This window comes from Capsicum annuum, chromosome 12 (genome assembly GCF_002878395.1).
Source record: "Capsicum annuum cultivar UCD-10X-F1 chromosome 12, UCD10Xv1.1, whole genome shotgun sequence".
Classification (NCBI taxonomy): domain Eukaryota; kingdom Viridiplantae; phylum Streptophyta; class Magnoliopsida; order Solanales; family Solanaceae; genus Capsicum; species Capsicum annuum.
In genome coordinates, this window is record NC_061122.1 from 29,848,594 (window position 1) to 29,874,281 (window position 25,688).

Sequence of the window (25,688 nt, forward strand, 5' to 3'; positions counted from 1 at the left end):
TCTCATTTTACAAATAAATGATAATAATTTAGATCTATAATTAAGATTATTATGTCATTCAATACTATCAACTATTACTAACAACCACTTATAATCATCATTTTTCATTATAATTACTATTATCGTTACTCATCAGAATCAATAATCACTATTACTAATCGCCATTTACAACCATCACTATTAATTATCATTACCTTATTATCATTCCAACACTATCTTTATTATCAACAACCACCTTTGTATCGTTAACAACCTCTATTAATAACCATTCACTGCTGTCATTATTAATACTCCCTCCGTTTAAAAAGGGATGACTATTTTTTTTAGTCCGTTTTAAAAAAAAAATTATTTTTTTAACAATATTTTAATTTTAATTTTTTACATGACATATTTTGAACCACAAGATTAAAAGATATTTTGATACATTTAACACAACTTTAATTTAAGACCATAAGATTCAAAAGCCTTCTTTATTTTCTTAAATTTTGTGTCAAATCAAAATAAGTATTTGGTATTACTTTTATCTCGTCAGTGCTATTAACGGTCACAACTGACTATTACCAACCATTACCATGTCTTCCAACTACTACTTATCACTAGCCGCGCACTGCTAGGCATACCGACTGACTTCAAATTAAGCAAAAAACAATAGTTTGCTTTTGATCCAAAAACAATAGAAGACTATGGAATTTGATAATTTGTTTTAGCTCCAAAAATCAGGAAATAGAAAAATTGGTCAATTCAGTCACTCATTTTTGTAGAAAAATACATTTTATTAATTACCCCCCAAAAAAAATAAAAAAAAATTCAAAAAAATCGAGCTATAACATTTTCTATCTAAAATGTTCCAGTAATTAGGAATGGACATTCATTATTTGATTCAATATTTTGAATGTTTGATTGTGGTAATTGATAGTCAATAATAGAAAGTAGATATCAAATATCAATTTTTTCCCGATAAATCAAACTTCAATACGGTAATTATTTATTGAGGAACAAAATATTTTGACGATATATGTTCATAATTTGTCCAACATTTGACTCAATTGGGATTTTAGAGAAATCATGTATTGAGGTTAGATCTCTGCCACTCTCAAATTCTAACTTCTAACATTATGATTTTGTGGCGTATGATCAATCAAGACATCCAAATCATTTCCTAATATTACCCATATATATAATAAATAATTTATAATTAATTAAGGGGTAGACTTTTGATAATTGAAAGTATATATCAAAAACTGAAGTACGATAATCAAACTTTGTTACGAGTAAAAATAATGGAAAAAAGCATTGTTTTTCACCTCAAACTTACCTAAAAAGTCGAAGTCACACCTAAATTATACTAGTGACCTATTACACACCTAAACTACAAAAAAGTGAAACTATTTACACCCTGTCAGGCTACCACCACTTGCATGTGGTGTAGTGTTTTACACGCGCTGCCACGTCAGTAAAAAATATTACTTTTTTATAGTTAAGTATGTAATAGATCACTTATGTAATTTAGGTGTGGATTCGACTTTTCGACTATACTTTAGGGTGGAAATGATGAGTTTTCCCTTAATGTTTTTAGCCTTTTACTTTTGTTATTTAATAGGCTGGACGCGCCTAAAATAAGTGTAACACACGCGCCTTCAAATGGGGGTCGCGGGGAGGTAATAATATCACTTTTTTATAGTTAAGGTGTGTAATAGGTCACTAGTATAGTTTAAGCATGACTTAGACTTTTCGAGTATAGTTTAAGATGAAAACGACGCCTTTTCTCAAAAATAATTTATACTAGCATGTATTATCCCATATATGATGCAAATATAGAATTTGGTGTTGGAGCGTCTTCACCCAACAAAAAGAAGTAAGAAGGAGTGGTGAAAATTCTAGGGACCACTGGTTAACGAGCTATAACAGAACTAGCGGAAATGACGGTGAACCGTACACGTGTCCTATCAAGTGGCTTTCTCCCTCCGTTTTAAATCCTTCCCTCTATTCCCTCCCTTTCACACTTCTCCCCTCTCTTTTTTTGGGTCTCCGCTTGGTACGTTTTCCCTTTACATTTACATTCAATAATTTCACCATCCATTTTCCATCAATCTCTCTTTAAAATTTTTATGTATAATAATAACAAACTAAGATGGTCTAAGCTAAAACTAGTTTCATTTCTCTTTGTAGTTTAATTTTGATCGGTTTGTTTTTTCTTCATCTCCTCCCTGCGTGGTATTTTCAGGCAGAAGCTGTGCTGCTTATAACTTCATTGTCAAGCTTCTACCGTAAGTTTTGATTCTATCGATTCTTTTTCGGATTTTTGATGAATTAATTGATTCGTGTTTGGGTATATAGTGCATGATAATTTATGCGTTTTTTTTTCATATAGTGCATGATAATGTATGAACGTATGCATTGGTTGATCTGTTTTTTAGTACATGATAATGCGTGAATTATGCGTTTTTGTGCATATAGTGTATGGTAATGTATTAATTAATTGATCTGTTTTTTGTATATATAATACATGATAATGTATGAATATGTGCATTTTTGTGCATGATAGTTATGGATTAATTGATTCGGCTTTTGTGTTTATAGTGCATGATAATGTATGAATTTATGCATTTTTTGTGCATATACTGCATGGCAATGTATGAATATATGAATTAATTGATCTGTTTTTGTGTATGCAGTACATGATAATGCATAAATTTATGCGTTTTTTTTTTTATATATAGTGCATGATAATGTATGAATGTAGGAATTAATCGATCTGTTTTTGCGTATATATTAATGTATGAATGTGTGTGTGTATTCATGCATATATATGGATTTATATGCATGTTAGTTTCGGAATCTAAAAGAGCTTGTTTATATACGAGTCTGGTCATGATTATAGATTGATGAGACGGTTTATGCGTATAGCTCTGGAATTGTACGTACACATGAGATATTCATTATACGGGTTCAATTGTAAAAGTTTTAATCGGTTAAGATGCTAGGCTGTAAGTTTTCATCGTTCCGGTCTTTCGGATTTTGTGAATGTAAGCGTTTTTGAGCATATAGTGCATGATAATGTATATATCTCTCTGTAAATGATTGTGTGGTAGTAAGTGCACATAAATTTGGATTTATATGTATGTTACTTCACGAACGAGCTTGTTTATGCGTCTGAGCATGATTTTAGATTTAATTAAGAGAAGGTTATGCGTTTGTTTGATTATCATGAATATATATGTAGCATTATACAGAGAATATCTTTATTATACGTATTTGATCGTGATGATTATGGATGTATATTTTGAACAGAAATTGAAGGGAAGAGAGGGAGAAACGGAAAGGAGCTGGAGCAGCTGGAAGAGAGCGGTGGTGTCGAAGCCAGCTAAGTTCAGTTAGCTAAGCTACCGGCAGCACTGATTCAGAGAGAACAAAAATCACGATGACGAATCCGGCGAGACCGGCGGATCAGGGAATGGACGTCGGCGGTGTAGGGCCGTCATCACTGACTCGGCGGCCGTCACGCAGCGCCGCCACCACTACCTTCTCTATGGAGGTGTTTGACAACGAGGTTGTTCCCTCTTCTCTCCAGTCCATTGCACCAATCCTTCGCGTCGCCAGAGAGATACAAAACGAACGCCCTCGCGTCGCGTATCTATGTATGTACCCATTACATTCAATCTCTATGTACACATTAATCTCTGGAATTTCTCATTTTTCCTCTTTGGTTTCGTTGTTAATTATAGGTCGATTCTATGCGTTTGAGAAGGCGCATAGATTGGACCCCACCTCAAGTGGACGTGGTGTTCGGCAATTCAAAACCAATCTCTTCCAACGTTTAGAGCGTGTACGTATGATTTGATTTATTTATTTTTATTTTCCTCTCTCTATATTTGTTTTTAAATTAGAATTAATTGAACTTGATGGAGAAAATCAAGCGTTTAGACATTGGACAATCTGATAGGATTTTTTTCACTGTTATATAGGTTGTGGAAAGGGTAGAGACTAAGGAGTTGTTTGGTGTAAGTTATAGGCAAATAATTTTGAGATAAAATAATAGTTTCAGGATAAATTTTTTAATGCATCGTTTGGTTGATAATACTTGAGATAACTTATCTCAGGACTAATAATAGTACCGAAATAAGTTACTCCACACATTTAGTGGTATCAATTATCTCACCTTAATTTATCCTTGGATAAAATTATAAAATGACAAAATTACATCTAATTTATTCTTTTGTAGCTTGGCATGTTACTGTTTTTCTTGTTTACACGACTAGTGTTGAACACGACTGAACCTATACACAAACTACTACTGACTACTGTTTCTTTTTGAGAGTGAAACTTCTCATCAACACTCCAACTTGCTAAACCTGAATATCACATGCATCTCTATGTATACTAACTTTAGAGGGGTTAAAATATTAAAATTGATGGATATATACTTGAAAATCTTGGATATGAGCTCGAATCTAAAATAAAATAAAAGTTGGTGGAGCCTATAGTTTGAGCCTTTTGTAAATTCATAAATTAATATTTTTAATGCCCTTTTCTTATTTTTCAGACAATAAAAATAAAATACTAGATATTTACAGCTAGGTATTTATGCCGCTTCACTTTCTCATCTCCAACATTAGTACATACTATTTCCACATTCTACTCTTTGCTTGATGACATTATGTTTTGTGACTAGTAGATACTGCAATAAGTTCATGGAATCATCAAATATCAATATTAGGATAATATAATATATATTATTAAAGTGTAATGTACAACTTTAATAATTATTATTATTTAGATAAATACGTATGAATTTTATATATTGGCACATAACTGAATACGTATAAAAATCATAGGAATACAAACATAAAAATAATTAAATTAACTAAAGTGAGAGGTATTTTTATAAACAAATAATATATTACTACATATTAGTATTTTTAGTACCACCAAACAAACAACCATCAAAAAAATAATATTACGATAACTTATTCCAGATAACTAATACCAGTTAAACTAATCCCGGTATAATTTGTTTCCAACCAAATGACCCCTAATAGGATTATTTCACTATTTGTTACTATTTGTCCTCAAAATGTGGGATCTTGAATTCTTGTCCCCAAATATCTGGCCTTTTACTGCATTTTAGGGCCACTTCTGAACTTAACCTGCAGAGAGTGACATTAAATAAGTTCCTCGTTGTTTACAATTGCTTGAACACTGCATAGTTTTCAGACTCAAAGCATTGTAGTATTGTATTTCCAGAATTTCTCAGGTGTTTATTAGGATTAATTTCAGGTAGAGACTGTTGGTCAATTGTTTATAACCATTAAGGAGTCATTTGATTGGGAAGCAAGTTATTCTCATTAATTATCATGCTATTAGCTATTTTGAGATCAGTTGTCCACCCTAAATGAGATAAAAATGAGACTATAATTCCAAATAACTAATTTTGAAAATGCATTTTATCCCAATCTCAACCAAACGTGAGATAAACTCTTTCAAAATTTATCTCGAGATTAGTTATTCCTTGTATTTAATATCAAATGAGCCCTAAGTTCTTTTGTGCCCAATAGTTTAGGGGTTAGCTAAAGGAATTGGTTTCATTCAGGACAATGCGTCGAGTCTTGCTTCTAGGGTGAAAAAGACTGATGCACGGGAAATTGAGAGCTTTTACAAGCAATACTATGAGCAGTATGTCGTGTCTCTTAACAAGGGAGAACAAGCAGACAGGTAACTATAACTATTCTTGGTTTAATTAATATCCTTTTACTAGTTTGTTGCCATGGCTTGGTACTAATTGGTGCAAGGCTCTTTAATCTTTTGAAAACAGAGCTCAGCTTGGCAAAGCATATCAGACTGCTGGAGTGCTTTTTGAAGTTCTTTGTGCCGTTAATAAGTCTGAAAAAGTTGAAGAAGTTGCTCCTGAAGTCAGTACTAATATTAAAACTTTATGAATATTCCATTTAAATGTTCTAAACTTTTCTGGCATTCATTGGAGGATTCTGTGCAACAACTTAATGAAATGAGTTATTGATCAGATCATTGCCGCAGCAAATGATGTTCAGGCCAAAAAGGAAATATATGCCCCGTATAATATTCTCCCCCTGGATTCGGCTGGAGCATCACAGTCCATTATGCAACTTGAGGAGGTACTACATAAACACATACATACGGAAAATATAGGCACATGTAGTTTGAAATAATATGTCAAGATTTTTAGCTTTTCGTTTACAACTCCTCACCAGGTTAAAGCGGCCGTTTCTGCTCTCTCAAATACACGTGGGTTGAATTGGCCAGCTTCCTTTGAACAGCAGAGGCAGAAAACAGGAGATCTGGATGTTCTGGATTGGCTAAGAGCAATGTTCGGGTTTCAGGTAACAGTTTCTAATTCAAAGAATGAGATTATAATTGCTTGAAACTCACTAAAGTCTTTGGTCAGAATGAGAAATTGGTAACCTCTATGTGCTGTCTGCAGAGGGATAATGTAAGAAACCAGCGGGAGAATCTGAGTTTGCTCCTTGCGAATATTCATATAAGGCTAATCCCCAAGGCTGAGCCACTAAGCAAGGCACGTATCACATATAGCTAACTTATGTGTTTTTTATTCCCCATTATGTTCAATATCTAATATCTGATGCTCCTAGGATTTCTTACTCATTTTACCTTGGATTAAACTACACCTTTCAGTTTAGTTCTTAACCGCGTGCTTTGTATTACTTAATTTTTTTATCAGTCTCCTAATTGATTGCTCTAGTCTCTGGAGTAAATGCATTTCTTATTTGTCTGGATTTATTAATAGCAAGAAAGCAGCGGGCCTATACAAGAAAGTAACAGAATCAAAATCTGTTCTTACGAACTATTGTTTCAATGTAGCTGGACGATCGAGCTGTGGATGCTCTAATGAGCAAGTTGTTCAAAAACTACAAAACATGGTGCAAATACTTGGGGAAAAAACACAGCTTACGGTAAAATATTGACAATACATATTCTTACTTCCAAGTGGATATTCTCTTATATGCTTTTGCTCTTTTGGCTTTTAGAAGTGCATAAACCACAAATATTGAGTAATGTTTTCATGCAACAAATTTATTGCATTTAGGCTCCCTCAAGCTCAACAAGAAGCGCAACAGAGAAAAATACTTTACATGGGCCTTTACCTTCTAATCTGGGGTGAAGCAGCTAATGTTCGCTTTATGCCAGAGTGTCTATGTTACATCTTCCATAATGTGAGTGGTTTATTAATCTTCTTTTATATCACCACTTCTAGTCTATAGATGTCAAAATTATACACCTACAATAACACACATTTGCAGAGTAATCCTGCCATTAATGCAAAAATAACTTCTACATTGTTGATTCAGATGGCATATGAGCTACATGGCCTCTTAGCAGGAAATGTGAGCATAGTCACTGGAGAAAATATCAAACCTTCTTATGGTGGGGATGATGAATCATTCCTGCGAAAGGTCATTACTCCCATTTATCGTGTGATTGATAAGGTAATGCGTCTCATATATCTGCATTTTCTTCAACTTCAAGTTTCCTTTTGCAGATGTTTTAACGACATTTGCTCTTCCAGGAAGCCAAAAAAAGCAAAAATGGAAAAGCACCGTACTCAAATTGGTGCAATTATGATGATCTGAATGAATATTTCTGGTACTTGTTTAATTAGAACAACAACTTCACTACTGTGATAATTGAAATAACAACATGACAAATGGTTTCATATGTAATCATTGGATTTGATATATGTTGTCAGGTCGCAAGATTGCTTTTCTTTAGGTTGGCCAATGCGTGATGATGGTGATTTCTTTAAATCAACACGTGACACCACACAAGTATGACTTGTACTTTCATGAAAAGTTTCTGCTTCTATGGAAGAAGAATTGTTTACTTAATGACTGTTATTACAGGGAAAAGGAGCTGCTAATAGAAAGCTTGGAAAAATGGGAAAATCCTACTTTGTTGAGACCCGGTCATTTTGGCATATTTTCCGAAGCTATGACCGTCTTTGGACCTTTTTCCTCCTGTCTTTGCAGGTGTAAAATTTGAACGGTGAATATTACTATATATTGTTTCTTTGCTCCTTTTAGCTTACTTGTTCAGTTTTGGGCCATTTTTGGAATGTATTCTTGCAGGCCTTGGTCATATTTGCATGGAGTGACATTCCTGTGTCGGATATATTTAAGAAGGATTCTTTATACAACCTGTCCAGTATTTTCATAACGGCAGCTCTTCTTCGCTTTCTCCAAAGTACGTAACTCTATGAATTTCTTGTAAATTGCATTAATATCTTGTAAGATTTTCTACTCTTATTATTCCCTTTTTACATGCTAATTAGTAGCAGTTTAGCAGAAAAATAACCATCCCTTGTTTTTTACGTTAGGTATCCTGGACATCACACTGAACTTTCCGGGCTATCACAGATGGAAGTTCACAGATGTACTGAGGAATGTTCTGAAGATAATTCTCAGCCTTGCATGGTGTATCATCCTCCCACTAATTTATCTCCAACAAAGCAACTCAGAGCTATTTACGGAGATCAAACGTTCCCTGACATTTTTAGACAAGATGAAGGGCATTCCTCCTTTGTACCTAATGGCTGTGGCTGTAAACCTACTACCCAATTTACTTACTGCAGCTTTGTTTATTTTCCCAATGCTCCGTCGGTGGATTGAGAACTCGGATTGGCTTGTAGTAAGGTTCCTTCTCTGGTGGTCTCAGGTAATAACAACCGTGAAATGCATTCGTTTAGTTTCTTACAAAAATTTTATTTTCCTTTGTTGTCAGTCTAGAAGGCATACATGCTATCTGCAGTTAATCAATCTCTTGAGCTAAAAGCAAATTCCTTATTGATATTCTATGCTTCTGCTTTTTCTTTCGCCAAATCTGGACTTTAAAATGTTTTTTTGGTTATAACCACCAATAATACATCAGATTTTTTGGTTTTGAGTCCCTTTACGAATATTGAAGATCTTCCACATATGAAATAATGCACAGTATTTTAAGATTTATACTAACATATCCCATGCTTTTAAAAAACGATGTCTGAAAGAACATAAATCCTGGGAAAAGAGGTAAAATGGTTATATGTCAAGGGCGTAACTTGAATCCTATGTGGTAACTTTGTAAGTTTTTCGTATTTTAGGTGAACTTTGCTTGTTTGAGTTTCTTTGTACTCTGATCATATGATTTAGCATTTGCAAAAATAGGATAGAGTTCATTTATTTATCTGTTTCCATAAGACAGCAGCTCATACATTTTGTCCACTCATCTGGCTACTTTGTATTTATATGCCGGTAGTTAATTTTCTACAGCAAACATTATTAACTGTCTGGGCCTGCTTGTTTTCTGCAGCCAAGAATATATGTTGGGAGGGGAATGCATGAAAGTCAGTTTGCACTAATAAAGTATGTTAACAAGTCTTTACTTCCAACTTTCTCTTAATTATGTTCGACACTTGCTCTATCGGATGCTCCACTTCTTTGTATCAGGTATACTCTATTCTGGGTGATACTTCTTTGTGCAAAATTTGCGTTCAGCTACTTTATTCAGGTAATTGGATATCTATACCGCTGCTCTTCTTTGGAATGAGACGTGGTAGTTGTGTTTATTTTCTAAACATGGTGTATATGTGTCTTCAGATAAAACCTCTTATAAAGCCCACAAAAATAATTTTGAACATCACTCACGTACAGTATGCTTGGCATGAGTTCTTCCCCGGTGGTATATATTCCAAATTTCACTCTTTTTTTTTCAGATTCTCTATTGTCGAATTGATGCTAATGAATCTATCCTATCTGTGCAGTTACGAGCAATTATGGGGCTGTGCTTGTCTTGTGGACACCAGTTATCATAGTATGTCTTGTCATTGTTTTCATTTGTACATGTTTCATGGTTATTTTCCCTATAAATATTGTATTCCAAATTTATACAGGTTTACTTTATGGACGCTCAAATATGGTATGCTATTTTCTCGACTCTGTGTGGTGGTGTTATAGGTGCCTTTGATCGCCTGGGTGAGGTAATCACTTTCCGAATGCATCTTGATTATTATTTACTTTGCCGTCAACAAATATGGTTAATGTGTTGTCACTTGTCAATGTATCTTACTGAAATTTAGTTTAGAGACAACTTGATTATTGCTGCTCATTATGATGTCTGGGTAGAATATTGCAGTAGTAGTGATGTTGGAAAATATTAAAAATTGGAAATCTGTGTGTGTACAATAATTATAAACTCTTGATTTCAATCCAACTTTAATGTCATTTTCAAGACGGCGAGAATGCCTGAGGCTTAGAGATGGAGTTCGATGATTTCGTTGTATAAAAACAAAGGTGACATTCAGAGTTGCAACAACTATAGGGGTATTAAGCTGTTAAGTCACACTATGAAGATTTGGGAGAGGGTGGTTGAGCGGAGATTGAGGAGGGTCGTGTTCATTTCGGAGAATCAGTTTGGTTTTATGCCTGGTCGCTCGACGACAGAAGAAATCCACCTGGTGAGAAGATTGGTGGAGCAGTATAGGGAAAGGAAGAGGGACTTGCACAGAAGGCGTACGACAAAGTCCCTAGGGAGGTTCTTTGGAGATGCTTGGAGGTGAGTGGAGTGCCGGTGGCGTACGTCAGAGCTATTAAGGACATGTACGATAGAGGGAAGACTCGGGTGAGGACGGCGGGAGGAGACTCAGAGCATTTTCCGATCGAGACAGGTTTGCATCAGGGATCGACTCTTAGCCCGTTCCTTTTTGCATTGGTGATGGACGTGTTGACGCAGAGTATTCAAGGGGAGGTGCCTTGGTGTATGTTATTTGCGGACGATGTAGTGTTGATCGATGAGACATGGGGAGGTGTGAATGAGAAATTGGAGGTTTGGAGGCAAACCCTTGAATCTAAGGGGTTCAGGTTGAGTAGGTTCAAGACAAAGTATTTAGAGTGCAAGTTTAGTGATTCGAGTCAGGAGGACGAAGTGGTGGTGAGGTTGGATTCCCAGGATGTTCGCAAGAGGGATAGTTTGAAGTATCTGGGGTTTATAATTCAGGGGAATGGCGAGATTGACGAGGATGTCTCTAAGCATATTGGAGCAGATTGGATGAATTGGAGGCTCGCCTCGGGAGTGTTGTGTGATAAGAAGGTGTCCCTTAAGCTTAAAGGCAAATTCTACAGAGTGGCAGTCCATCCGGTCATGCTGTACGGAGCGGAGTGTTGCCAATTAAGAACTCCCACATTCAAAGATTGAAGGTGGCGGAGATGAGAATGCTGCGTTGGATGTGTGGACTTACTAGAGGGGGATAGAGTTAGGAATGAGACTATCCGAGAGAAGGTGGGAGTGGCTTTGGTGGAGGAAAAAATGCGAGAGGGAAGATTGAGATGGTTTGGGTATGTGATGAGGAGGGGCACGGATGTCCTAGTTCGGAGGTGCAAGAGACTTGCTGCGGATCGCTTCAGGAGGAGTAGAGGTAGGCCGAAGAAATACTGGAGGGAGGTGATTAGACATGACATGGAGCAGTTTCAGCTTACTGAGGACATGACCCTAGACAGGAAGGTGTGGAGGTCACAGATTAGGGTAGAAGGCTAGTGTGAGTGTGTGGGCTGTAGCAAGGTGGTAGGAGAAGAGCGCTTGTGTAGCCGGGTTAGTAATTCTAGGTCTGTGTCCTTGAGTAGGAGCCTAGTCAGGAGGGTTTGGGTGTAGTGGGTGTCTTTGGTCTGGGAGTGTAGGTTACTACTAGGTGGGTGTCCTCTTTCTTATGTCTTATTGCGAATTGTTAGTATTTCGCTTATTTTCGTATTTCTCTGATATTTATTTTGTATTTTATGTTTATTATTTCTTATTTCGTATTTCGGTTATGCCATCCATCCGGTTTCATGTTTCATTACGGCTGTTAGAATACAAGTAGGATTATAATCCTACTTGTATTCTAACAACGGCCTTGGTGTACTATTCTCTATCTTGAGCCGGGGGTCTATCGGAAACATCCTCTCTACTTCTGCGGAGGTAGTGGTATGGACTGCGTACATCTTACCCTCCCCAGACCTCACTTTGTGGGAATACACTGGGACTGTTGTTGTTGTTGTGATTTCAATCCAACATCAGGTTAGTGGGACAACCTTTGTATTGTTTGTTAACATAATTTCTTCAATGTGCTTCTTTTGTTCGGAAAATTTTTCAATTTGAAGAAGATAGTTGTAGAGTATTTGGAGCAGTGATCATCAGAATTGCAGAAGCATATCTGGAGTGTGTCTTCTTTTATTTACAAAAATGAGATTTAGAGCAAACTTAAAAAGTTTTTGTGGACAGTGATAAAGACTGGTTAGGAAGTCAGTGAACTGCATTACTATAATTATTATTGCAACTAATTGTCCATATGTAAATTTTTGAAAAGTAATGGTTCCTTTTCTGATAGCATAACTGTGGTTCCATGACTCAAATTATCATTAACGGAATTTGCTGTATCATAATCAGGGTTGATTGAGATATTTTAGGTTTTTCAAGCAATTAAAATATGCTTTACTGAGAAACTACGCTTTCATCTTATTAAATTATCATTTTTAATTTGTCGAGTTTGTTAATCTTTATTAACATATGGTTCTGCTCTTTTTGTTGCTTTCCTTTGACACAGATAAGAACTTTAGGCATGTTAAGGTCAAGATTTCAGTCTCTGCCTGGTGCATTCAACACTTACTTGGTGCCTAATGAAAAAGCTGAGAAAAAAAAATTTTCACTCTCCAAGAGTTTTACAGAGGTTTATTTTGCCCTCACCTTTTCCGTCGTGTATATGTTTTTTATTCTTTACGCAATGAAGATAAAAAGATTGCCAAAGACTTGAAAAAGTGAAAATCTTATAAAACATATTCGTTTTGGTGGATGTCTAGGTTTCACCCAGCAAGAGAAGCGAAGCTGCAAAGTTCGCTCAGTTATGGAATGAATTTATATGTAGTTTTCGCGAAGAGGATCTTCTAAGTGACAGGAAAAGTCCCTTGACTCATCTTTTTTGCTTTCTAATTGGTTCATCGTGCATTGAGAATTGAACTGTGTGCACATTATTTCAGGGAGATGGACCTATTACTTGTTCCTTATTCCTCGGATCCTAGTCTGAAAGTTATTCAATGGCCACCCTTTTTGCTTGCTAGCAAGGTAAAGACTGTCAGCTGATGCACTTCTGTTTTAATTTCTTCTACATTGCTCGATTTTCTTCCTTTTGCAGATTCCAATTGCATTGGACATGGCTTTACAATTTCGTTCCAAAGATGCTGACCTTTGGAAGCGCATTTGTGCTGATGAATACATGAAGTGTGCCGTCATTGAATGTTATGAATCTTTTAAACTTGTTCTTAATGCCCTGGTTGTCGGAGAAACTGAGAAAAGGTTGCTTTTTCAGCTGATTCATAGATCTATGAATCATTTTAGTAGCTTCATCATCATTCAATGTCATGAACACATGCATCTGAATTCAAATATATTCTTGAATATCCATCAGGATTATCTGGAACTTGTTTCTTTTCCTGTCTGCTACCTCTTTTTTTGTTCATTTAGACAGACATCAATATCTCTAGCCTGTAGTATGCCGTAATGGTTGTTTTTTCAGATACAGTGATATTGTTTGTTGAATTACCTTAGATTTAGATCACTGGTGCTTTTGTTTTATAAGAATGGTCTTTGCTATTACATTTTTCGCTTCATTTAAGTGCTTGAATTGGTGATTTATAGATCACTTTTGCTTTTGTTTCATAACAATGGTCTTTGTTATTACATTTTTCGCTTCATTTAAGTCCTTGAATTGGGTTATCAGAGTTCTAATTCTTGTCAGTTTTTGAATTTTCTTTTTATCGAAAAAAACTGTCTGATTTAACCTGTGTTCTCTGTCTTTTGAAAAATAAGAAGCATTCTATATAATCTTCACTTCTTCCCTACCTGTTTCTCAATTTAATTTTTGCTGTTAAACCATTGTTTTGTTACTCTGTGAAGAAGCTCATATCAGCGACCTTCTATGAAGTTCAACATTACCTACGTGTAGTTTGCGACCTTCATGCATCATTTCAGCTATTTAATTTAGTCCTTCCAATTTCTGCATCAAATGACATTTTGTACTTCTTCAACATGCATATCTTCTTAATCCTGTCTAATTTGCGTGTCAGGATGATAGGGATCATCCTAAAAGAAGTTGAAAACAGCATTTCAAAGAACACATTCCTTGCAAATTTCAGAACAGGACCTTTGCAAAACCTTTGCAAGAAATTTGTAGACATGCTTGAGATACTGGTAAGTGATGAGATGGCTGGTGTCTGTAGCAGTTGAACTTCATATATCAGATATTTCACTTTCTTTCTTGTTGCAGAGAGATGGTGATCCATCTAAAAGGAACACCATTGTCATAGCACTGCAGGATATGTTAGAAATAGTGACCCGGGACATGATGGTGAATGAAAATGGGTTAGTGAATTCTGCGCCATTATTGGATGAGCTTTTTAGATGATAACTGCATAGTGTTGATGTTATTGAGCATATTCAATTTGATATTTTTTAGCTGTTGTATAATTGTTTCAGGGAACTTGTAGAACTTGGTCATAATGGAAGGGATTCAGGGAAACAGCTCTTTGCTAATACCGACTCAAGAACAGCTATTGCATTCCCTCCTCCAATAACAGCACAGTGGGAAGAACAGGTCTTTGATATGTGTATGATCATATGATTTTTCTTCAATTAATGGATAAACAGAAACAAATGTCATCTTGATTTATTTCTCAGATTCGGCGTCTTTATCTTCTTTTAACTGTGAAAGAATCAGCAGTTGAAGTTCCAACCAACCTCGAAGCACGGAGAAGGATTTCCTTTTTCACAAATTCATTGTTCATGGAAATGCCACGTGCACCTCGAGTGCGCAAAATGCTTTCATTCAGGTGCTGCTGAGGCATACATCCTCAATTTTCCAGATAAATTATCTGATGAGTTTGAGCTTCCTTTGAAAATTTGACTTTCCTATGGCATGCCATTAATATATTTGGAGTGAATGTAAAATTTCTAGCCAGTCAACAATCAATTATATGAAGTTAATAAGTTACATTGCATTATTATAGTCATGAGAACACACTATTAATCTGTAAATAGCGGCAGAAATATCAATGCTTTTGTTTATTATTAATATTCAAACTATCTCATTTGTCACATGGATCAATTGTGTACTATCATCCAAAATTCAGTTGTGCAATTATATTTTTTTCATATGCAGTGTCATGACCCCATACTACAGTGAGGAAACTGTCTACTCAAAAGGCGATCTTGAGATGGAAAATGAAGACGGTGTATCAATCATTTACTATCTCCAAAAGATTTATCCAGGTTTCATTCTATTATCAACTACTTGAAAATGAAATTCCTTTCAGTATGATGTGTTCCCCTCCCTATTTTATTGGCGTCTTTCTTGTCTGTTTGACACCACTTTGTTTCCTTCTAGATGAATGGAATAACTTCATGGAACGTATTGGATGTAAAAAGGAACAGGAGGTCTCGGAAAATGAAGAAAACATCTTGCAGCTACGTCATTGGGCCTCATTAAGGGGACAGACTCTCTGCAGAACAGGCACCTTCAAATACTTTTTCTCATCATATTCTTTTGGACTTAACAGTTTCCTATCGATTATTTACTGTAACTGTTTATTCTTTTCAGTAAGAGGAATGATGTACTACAGGAGGGCTTTAAAGCTTCAAGCATTTCTTGATATGGCTTCAGAAGGAGGTAAACCATGATATTTCTTAATGTCATTTTCCTGTAAAGAGGTTTTATCTTTGGGCTATAAGAACCTTGACAATTCTTGTAACGAAAGCAATACTGAGCCACATCTGCTGAATTTTCTTTAGGATGAAATAATTGCTATCTGCTCTAAGTCTTACTTTTCGTATGATATGTGGTCGGCATAATTTGCAGCTGAAGTTTATTCAGACATGCTATGGTCCACATTCCACAAGTAGCCATTTGAACCAGCAATAGGACCCATATAAGTTACATGTACATGTGTTTGCCTTCTGATCATGAACATGTGTGGTCTGAGAGCTGAGTTCTGTACCAGTTTTGCATGTCCAGTATCACTTAATTGTTATACCAGAACTTTTTGTGGTGGTTGGTTCTGTTGCATGGTAATGGCAGCTATCAATGAATTAATGGAAAAAAAACTACTTTTTATACTAAAACTCTCATTCTGTTATTTTTTAAGATTATAGCGAGTTGTATTATGCAACATGAAGAGAACACACATTACTAAATAACCAACAATTTTTTTTTTCTGCTTTATCTGTTTTTACCAATAGTTCACCTAAGGTGCTTGAAATAGGGTACCAAGTGTTAAATATCCTTCCTGTTAAGGCACTACATTTTGACTATTTATACGCAGCGATTCTCGAAGGATACAAAGCTGTTACAGTGCCATCCGAGGAAGATAAGAAAAGCCAAAGATCATTGTATGCTCAATTAGAAGCTGTGGCTGATATGAAGTTCACCTATGTCGCCACCTGCCAGAATTATGGAATTCAAAAGCGAAATGGAGATCGGCATGCAACTGATATTCTGAATTTGATGGTCAAGTAAGTTTCTGTTTCTTCTGGAAAAACAAAAAGTTGTATTCTCATCCTATACTCGAATGTTATTTAGAATACTGTTGAAAATCTCTTTCTCCTTCTCCTGTGCAGCAACCCCTCTCTCCGTGTAGCATACATTGATGAAGTAGAAGAACGAGAAAGTGGAAAAACTCAGAAGGTTTATTATTCAGTGTTGGTGAAAGCAGTTGATAATCTTGATCAGGTTATCACAGTTCTTTTATACTAAATATTTACTGTAATTGATTCTTCGCGCTACAAGTTCTGATTCTTCTGCAATCTCTGTTTTAAGGAAATATACCGTATAAAGTTGCCTGGTGCAGCAAAGATAGGAGAAGGAAAGCCTGAAAATCAGAATCATGCCATTATCTTCTCTCGTGGGGAAGCTCTTCAAACCATTGACATGAATCAGGTGAAGAGAGACTGAGTTGAAATAAATAAAGATAAGTAATCAGAAAATATAACTTAATGCTTTCTCTTGCAGGACAATTACTTGGAAGAAGCTTTAAAAATGCGTAACCTTCTTGAGGAATTTAATGAAGATCACGGAGTGCGTCCACCTACAATATTAGGTGTTCGTGAGCATATCTTCACTGGAAGGTAGCATGATAATTTCTTTTACAGCCTGCTTAGTTTCATTAAATCCAGGTTTTTTTGACATATCTGATAAGGTCTCACATCTTCCAAATTACAGTGTTTCTTCTTTAGCATGGTTTATGTCCAATCAAGAGACAAGTTTTGTCACCATTGGTCAGAGAGTTCTTGCAAGGCCTTTAAGGTGTGTTCTTCTGTTCCTTAACACATAAAACAACTGAACAGACAGTCCTGTATTTCCATATCAATGCATCATCTTTTGGCAAAACATTTGCAGCGCTATTCAACTTTTTTCTTTTTCGTACATTATTCATCTATGCATGGTTGAAAAAAAAGGAGGGGGGGTGGGGGGGTGAGGGCTGAGGAGTAGATGGAAAAATGGAGGGGTCCAAATCTGTTTTACTTCCCTCTTAGTTATAACTACCAACTAGAAGTAAGCACCAATATCCAAGTAAAAGGGCAAAGTAAACCAGTTTTCTCATAATTTCCTCCAGCCTCTAACCTTCTAAGAACTAAACATGGTGTAACTTTTTTTCTTTATCCAAAATGGAAAAGGAGAGTAGAAAAAGTAGTATTCTGGATTGTTAATGTGAAGTTTAGAAACACCATTTTTTGGACAGACATACATTTTCTTCTATTAAGAAACTAAATCAGGAGCAGTGGGACTTTCTTTCGGTGGTTTGCTTGCAGTTAGAGTTCACCTGGTATATCTAAATGATTTACATTTATGATGTTCCTACGTTGTTTGGTCTTGAGCCGGGGGTCTATCGGAAACAACCTCTCTATCTCACCTCTAAGGTAGTGGTATGGATTGCGTACATTCTACCTTCCCCAGACCCCAGTATGCGGGAATATACATACTGGGTATGCTGTTGTATTTACATTTATGATGTGTTCTGATTTCTGTCGAGACCATGAAATTTGTTTTCTATTATACTTTGATGATTTTAGGGTCCGCTTCCATTATGGACATCCAGACGTATTTGATAGAATTTTCCATATCACACGTGGTGGAATTAGCAAAGCTTCAAGGGGTATCAATCTCAGCGAGGACATATTTGCAGGTAACTTTTAGAAATATGTCTATTGATGCATAGACAGATCACCTTATTGTTCATAATGTTTGGCTCTGTAGGTTTCAATTCAACATTGCGACGTGGAAATATTACTCACCATGAGTACATTCAAGTTGGAAAGGGGCGAGATGTTGGTCTTAACCAAATCTCTCTCTTTGAGGCAAAAGTGGCTTGTGGTAATGGTGAGCAGACTCTTAGCCGAGATCTGTACAGATTAGGACATCGCTTTGATTTTTTCCGTATGCTGTCCTGCTATTTCACAACTACTGGATTTTATATCAGCTCAATGGTAAGTCCTATTTAACATTTCATGACATCAAAATATACAGTTTTAACTCATCTATTATGGACTTCATTACTTCAAAATTACAATGTATCTCAATTATTTCAATTTTAAAGCATGTTCGTCAATCACTTTGCTTCTGTAAGATGATGTAAAGGAAGATATACCTATGATATCATTTTGTTTATTCCTGGCAGCTGGTAGTCCTCACAGTTTATGCATTTTTATATGGTAAAATCTACCTTGCATTGAGTGGAATGGAACAGTCCGTTGTCAAAGTCGCAAGAGCCAAGGGTGATGATGCTCTCAAAGCTGCAATGGCGTCACAATCTGTCGTTCAACTTGGTTTATTGATGGCCCTGCCCATGGTTATGGAGATTGGGCTCGAAAGAGGCTTCAGGACTGCTGCAAGTGACCTCATCATTATGAACCTGCAGTTGGCTGCTGTGTTCTTTACCTTCTCTCTTGGAACAAAACTCCACTACTTTGGCCGCACAATTTTACATGGTGGCGCAAAATACAGAGCAACTGGGCGTGGTTTTGTTGTGAAACATGAAAAGTTTGGTGAGAACTACAGGATGTACTCGAGGAGCCATTTCACCAAAGCACTGGAAATTATGGTTTTGCTCATAGCTTATCAAATTTTCGGAGTGGCGGTTAATGGTTCTATGGCTTTCTTGCTTCTCAGTGGCTCAATGTGGTTCCTTGTGGTTTCATGGCTGTTTGCTCCCTTCCTCTTTAATCCTTCAGGCTTTGAATGGCAAAAGATAGTTGATGATTGGGAAGACTGGGCCAAGTGGATAAGCAACCATGGAGGCATTGGTGTTCCGGCAACCAAGAGTTGGGAGTCTTGGTGGAAGGAAGAGCAAGAGCATCTGCAGAACTCTGGTCTAATTGGCCGTTTCTGTGAATTTCTTCTTTCACTCCGCTTCTTATTTTTGCAGTATGGAATTGTTTATCAGCTAAATGTGTCCCGTGCTGATAAAAGTATCATTGTTAGTACATCTTGAGTTTTCAGCTTTAATACAATACATGGAAGGTGTAATTGTCATCTCATTTATATGCTAATCCTCGTTTTAATATGATCACAGGTTTATGGTTTGTCCTGGTTGGTCATTGTGTTCGTCATGGTCGTCTTGAAGGTCAGTATTGGAACCTCTTTTGCATCATGAAACCATTCTTTAGAAAAAGATTAATTTAAACTCTCCTCACAGAAGGTTGTCTTTTTCCATACATAGTGTTCTGAAACACTGTCTATCTGCAGATAGTATCCTTGGGCAGGAAGAGGTTCAGTGCTGATTTCCAGCTGATGTTCAGGCTTCTAAAGTTGTTCCTTTTCATTGGCTTCGTAGTGACACTTGTCATCCTGTTCAGATTCCTAAATCTTACTGTTGGAGATATTTTTGCCAGTTTATTGGCCTTCTTGCCAACTGGATGGGCTCTTCTTTCGGTAACTATTTCATATCTTCAATTTTATCCATAGAAAGGTTTCTAGTCTATGCATTTTGCTTCTAATAGTCAGTGGGATTGATGTTACAACAGTGAGAAAATTCTTTACAATTTGACAGCTTTCATTGCATCTAACAAAAACACACTTACCTGCCTTTGACATAGCACACTAAGATAATTCTATGTACCTATGTCTGAAACCTTTACCGTCTGCCCTGCAGATAGCACAGGCATTTAGGCCAGCAGTGAAGGGCCTAGGAATGTGGGGATCTGTGAAGGCTCTGGCTAGAGGATATGATTACTTAATGGGGCTCGTGATCTTTGCACCCATTGCTGTTCTTGCTTGGTTCCCTTTTGTCTCCGAGTTCCAGACAAGGTTGCTCTTCAACCAGGCCTTCAGCAGAGGGCTTCAGATTCAACGTATTCTTGCTGGTGGGAAGAAGCACAAGTGAGATTAGTCATCATCACACAACAAACATTCTGTATCTTTTTGTCAAAGCAGAAGTTGACTCCCACACCTTTGTTCAAGATGCCATATCAAGCCTTCTGCTCCCTGGTCTGGGATACCTTGTAGCTAGAATATAAAATTTCTTAGCATATTTTAGTTTCAGAACACTACAGCACAAGATATATACTCCTTTGTTATAATTGCTCATGTAACCAGCTTGGCCGCAACTCTATTTCTTTTGGGTTAGATCCAACATTTGAGACAAAAAGAAATCAAATGCGAGAAATTTTTTTTTTTAAAAAAAGCACGGTTGGAACAAATTGTATATGATCATGACACAATTAGTTGAAAGAAAAATGTGCCGTACTTTTTTTGCACTTTTTTTGGCTCCCACGAGCTTATAACAAGGAGGTGAGACGACTCTCCTTGCTACCTACCAGAATGGGGAAGAAACTTGTGCCAATAATACAAAGAGAGCATGATTTAAGTTGTATTGTTCTACCTATAGGATTAAACAGAAAGCACAAAGGAAATTAAGGTAAGAAAAGGAAGAAGCAGATTTCCATTTCATTGCCCAACTGGCTGATCAGGTCCATAACATGATCAGTGTAAAATATTAGCAGGATTTTATAAAATGGTTTCAACGAGGAAACATGGAACGTAGGGTGGAGCAGAAATTCAGGGGGTAAAGAAGCTACATATCCAACATTTTGTATAATCTCTTATGGATCATAATGTTTAGAGAACAGTTCAGAAAAATATGGAGTAGACAAGGTAAGCTGCCTACGTTGTTGGGTTTAAGGTAGAGTCCGATGGAGTTTGAGAGTATTGAATGAGATCTTTATTAACTGACTGAATAGTTTTTACAATTTACAATTGAGGTACATAAGAAATAGCAGGATCTTCTAACAAATGAGCAGAACAACGGACGAGATTGTTACGACCATTGTCCAAGATATTCATTGTAGAGGAGTGATGAGATCACGTCTCAATAGATGGCTATAAACTTGAACTGCTATTTTTTTTTTTTTTTTGAGCTCTATGTTTATACTTCTTAACTCTAGCTAATTATGCCTGCATAGTTGCAGTACAGGCTTTGACTAATGAGCCCATAGTCTAACATCCTCCCTCAAATTGGTGCGGAGTATCACAAAGCGACAAGATGGAGAGAAGGAACTGGGATCGCAGATGTTTCATAGCTTTAGTGAAAACATTTGCCAGTTGATTGAGGAAGACGCGTGGAACTGGTATTGCAGATGTGTCATAGCTTTAGTGAAAACATTTGCCAGTCGATCGAGGAAGACGCGTGGCTAGTAGTGAGTCTTATTGGCAATAAAGTCTCAGATGTAGTGGCAGTCTACATCACCAAGTGTCGTGTTCTGATGAACAGAGTTGTTGGGGGATCTAATAGCACTGGTGTTATCTGCATGCAGTACTGATGGACCAGTGAACATAACCCCTAAGTCAGATAGAATCCTACGAAGCCATACGCTCTGGGAGATAGAAGCTGACATCGAGCGATATTCCGCCTCAGTACTAGAGCTGGACGTCCGAGTCTGCTTTTTACACTTTCAATAGACCAATCAACAGTGGAGGATCCAGTATTTAAAGATAGTGGGTGCTTAAAAAAATTAAAAACTGAAAAAAAGTAAAAAATCACACAATGAGGTTTAAATCCGGAGCCTCTTCTTTCCAATGAAGAACCTTAATATCAATGTTAATGCACCCAACCAACTTTTTGTTATAGTGGGTGCTTTTATATGTTTTATACCTATTTTCCTATATTTTTTATGTAATTATACCTATTTCGCGTCGAGTTTAGTGAGTGCCGGAACACCCCAAAATTCTACATAGGTTCGCCCCTGCCAATCAGGAGACAAGAAACATACAGTATTATTGAAAATTGATTTAGTTAGTGCAGTAAATTTTAGTTAATAAGTTGTTTAGAATAAGATTAGTTTAAATTTTAAATTTTAAATTACTTTATTTTAGTTATTAAGATAATTTAGATTGTTTTAAATTATGCAATTTTTTATGTTTTGTTGGTTATTTAAAGCCACTTAATGCTTAATAAAATTATTGAATGCTAAAAAAAAAAAAAGATGGGGCAGTAGAAAAAAGGTTAAAATGACTTTCTTTGGATTGAAATGACTTTCAAGATTTAATAAGCTTTCAATAATTTTCATAAGCTTAGGAGAGCTTTAAATAACCAAATTACAATAGCAAACTGCATGATTTAAAATCCAAAAAAACCTAAACTATCTCAACAACTAAAACAAACTAATCTAAAATTTAAAATTCAAACTAATCTTAATTCTAAGCAACTTATTAGCTAAAATTTACTGCAGTAACTAAATCAATTTTCAACACTCCTCCTTTGGTTTAGTTACTTGAATTTAAAAAACTGCTCCTCTTCAATTTTTGCTCTGGCAGTGCATGCTAAATTTTTTAATTTTTTTGAACTTGCACTTTTTCTTTTTGATATTGATCTTTCTCTTCTTTCTTTTGATTCTTTACTGGAAAAACACTATCAACAATCTTGTCTTGTTTGAAACTACTTTCATAGGCTTTGCAAACTGTTGTAAGATTTTTTCATCCCTCAAAACATCACATAAAAGATAAGTTTCAAGATATGATTTCTTCATTGACCAAATTTGATTATTTTTGTTTGTGAAAATTTTTGGGACATTCAAAGAGAGACTGCTGCTTGACATCTTTTTGGCTTAAAATAGCCCTATACTTTGAAAATAAGCACGGGTTGAAAAAGATAACCCTGATGGATTAAAATGAAACCCTTACGGGTTAAAAAGATAGCCCTTGCGAATTAAAAATGATATGGTAGCACTTTGAAAGAACACACAGATCCCGTAAGATCAATGAGGTTCTTGATACCAATGTTATTTTTTTTAAAAAAAAGACGGAGAAGTGAAAAAGGGGGTTAAAATGACTTTCTTTGAATTTTAGATTAGTTTGTTTTAGTTGTTGAGATAGTTTAGGTTTTTTTGAATTTTAAATCATGCAATTTGTTATTGTAATTTGGCTATTTAAAGCTCTCCTAAGCTTATGAAAATTATTGAAAGTCATTGAAAACTTAGTAAAGCATGAAAGCCATTTCAATCCAAAGAGAGTCATTTTAATCATTTTTCGCTACCCCATATTCTTTTAAAAAAACAACAACAAACATCTTGTAATTGATTGTCTCGAGTCAAGAAAACCAGTCCAGTTAGCATCAGAGTATCTCTCTAACTGGCACGTGGAACTAGACGAAAACAATAGGCTATAGGAAACTATTCCCCTAATATACTAGATCACCCAAAGCAAACCAGAATAATGAATCCGGGTAGGACAGAAAAAAACTAACACGACACTTGGACCGAATGGGAGAGATCCTTACAGGTCATAGCTAAGTACATAAGTGAATCAACCAACCTCCTATAAAGGGTAGGAAACATGTAGTTAAACTCTCTTGATTTTGTTAAATTGGACACAAGTAAAATGAAACATCTATTTTTGGTGCTTCCATGCCCCGTAAAATACTTTGGCTTGGTTCAAAGGAGAAGGAACGAAATTTCTCTCTCTCTCTGTCTCTCTCTCAACACATGTTAGCTTAACGTGCGCCCCTGGGATATGGCAAAAGGGCGAGGACGAGAGCGTGTCCGGGGTCGGGGTCGAAAACCTCTACCACTTGTTACTATTGGAAGTGCAATTGGGGCTTGCATCCAACTGGGTGACCTACATCAAGCTAAGATAGTAGCTACTCCTTCCCCGTCAATGAACAATGCTTAGCTGATGCAACTGGGATGTCCAATTTAAGTACTACACCTAGGACTTCATCTGGGGTAGTACGATATCTACATCTTACAAGAGGATCTACTACAACAGTAAAGAGCTTGAATTGTAAGGAGAAAATAGGGACTATGGTTGCTACGGAGAAAATAATTCTCTTAGATCTGGATGAGATTCTTGAGGATGAAGATAATGGTATGAACCTAACCTACATAACCCCTGTGATTGTTAATGGAACAGTGACTGTGCCACTTGAAACAGAGAAAGTCAATGCTGAAATTAAAAACTGGAGTTGTGCCCTAATTGTGTATGTGGTTGGGGATGTACCAGGCTATAACTTTGTGAGCTGATTTGTGACACAAAATTGGAATAGTGTAAGTGAACCTGAAGTACTTTATCATGACAATGGGTATTATGTGGTGAAATTTAGGTCTAAAGATGATATGAACACTATTTTATATACTGGACCGTACTATATCAACAATATACCTTTGATCCTTAAACCATGGTAACCTGATTTTGAATTAAATAAGGAATTCCTGTCTGAGATTTCGTAATGGGTCAAGTTCCCAAATTTACCAATGATTTGTTGAACCTATAATTCACTAAGTCGAATAGCAAGTGCTATTGGCACACCTTTGTATGCAAATGAATGCACCTCTAAACAAAAGAAAATATCCTTTACAAAAATGCTTATTCAGACCAATGTGGCTAAGCCGTTGCCTACTAAAGTTTTGGTACATGCTTCTGATGGTAAACAATTCGCCCAAGTCATTTCATATGATTGGAAGCCGAATTTCTGTGAGAAATATCAGAAGATAGGTCATGTATGCCCCCAGCAGGTAGTGGTGGAACCACCTCAATTTGAAGCACCAAGAAGGAGAAGAAAAGGTAGAGGAACTCTTCAAGAGGCTCATCCTGTGCAACATAATCTTCAACAAAATTGATTTGCCTCTTTTTGGAAGTTTAAAGCCATCATTCTAGCAGTCCCACCTAAGCAGGAGTATGTAAAGGATCCCGAAGTAGTTCATCAACCTGTGGTTGCTCCACCTGTAGCACCATTAGCAACTGAAAGGGCTAAGGAAAAGGAGGTACAAAGGTTGTCTCCTAGGAGTGGAAACAAGGGTGATCCTTCTGATACCCAAGTTCATGGCTGTCATACCAGTGGTGAGGACATGAATTCTGTTAGAATATGAGACTTTTCTTAATAGTCTTTTGTTTAAAAGTTTCTTGTAATATTATGTTTAGTTTTAATATTAAAAATAAATGGTAGTCCTTATTTTGAGAAGTGTGTCTTGTAAGATTCATGTAACTTATAAGTGTAGTCTTTTGTAAGATGTTGACCATGTATGTATGTATGAATAAAATAGCTTCTGCTGAAACTTTATCTTTTTCTTTCTCTTAAGCTCCAAATTCTAACAGTGGTATCAGAGCCATTCTTCTTGAAGGATCTGTGAAGGCAGAGAGCTGAACAACAGTAACA

At 36.2% G+C, this 25,688-nt stretch overlaps 1 protein-coding gene across 1 annotated transcript; it reads left to right on the forward strand.

Moving 5' to 3' along the window:
- Positions 1-1,999: 1,999 nt before the first annotated feature.
- LOC107850906 (callose synthase 5) lies at positions 2,000-20,708 on the forward strand. Its single transcript, XM_016695718.2, has 44 exons — positions 2,000-2,035; positions 2,225-2,267; positions 3,292-3,638; positions 3,726-3,826; positions 5,591-5,712; positions 5,813-5,909; positions 6,021-6,131; positions 6,228-6,356; positions 6,458-6,550; positions 6,856-6,947; positions 7,082-7,208; positions 7,344-7,481; positions 7,562-7,638; positions 7,742-7,820; positions 7,896-8,021; positions 8,121-8,235; positions 8,369-8,706; positions 9,340-9,392; positions 9,477-9,537; positions 9,627-9,708; positions 9,791-9,840; positions 9,920-10,006; positions 12,602-12,724; positions 12,855-12,949; positions 13,032-13,116; positions 13,187-13,347; positions 14,118-14,241; positions 14,318-14,412; positions 14,527-14,644; positions 14,728-14,879; positions 15,209-15,318; positions 15,434-15,559; positions 15,647-15,715; positions 16,368-16,557; positions 16,663-16,774; positions 16,862-16,981; positions 17,054-17,169; positions 17,264-17,347; positions 18,115-18,227; positions 18,299-18,528; positions 18,720-19,517; positions 19,614-19,664; positions 19,787-19,972; positions 20,193-20,708. Exons 3-44 carry the CDS (start codon positions 3,422-3,424, stop codon positions 20,421-20,423), a joined length of 5,784 nt encoding a protein of 1,927 aa, XP_016551204.2. The 5' UTR covers positions 2,000-2,035; positions 2,225-2,267; positions 3,292-3,421; the 3' UTR covers positions 20,424-20,708.
- Positions 20,709-25,688: the final 4,980 nt, after the last annotated feature.

Excerpts from the sequence above, each read along its gene's own strand:
- LOC107850906 (XM_016695718.2), top strand. The coding sequence starts at position 3,422 with ATGACGAATCCGGCGAGACCGGCGGATCAGGGAATGGACGTCGGCGGT. Across the intron at positions 7,821-7,895 it reads CAACACGTGACACCACACAA|GGAAAAGGAGCTGCTAATAG; the intron begins GTATGACTTGTA and ends CTGTTATTACAG. Across the intron at positions 9,393-9,476 it reads AGTCAGTTTGCACTAATAAA|GTATACTCTATTCTGGGTGA; the intron begins GTATGTTAACAA and ends TCTTTGTATCAG.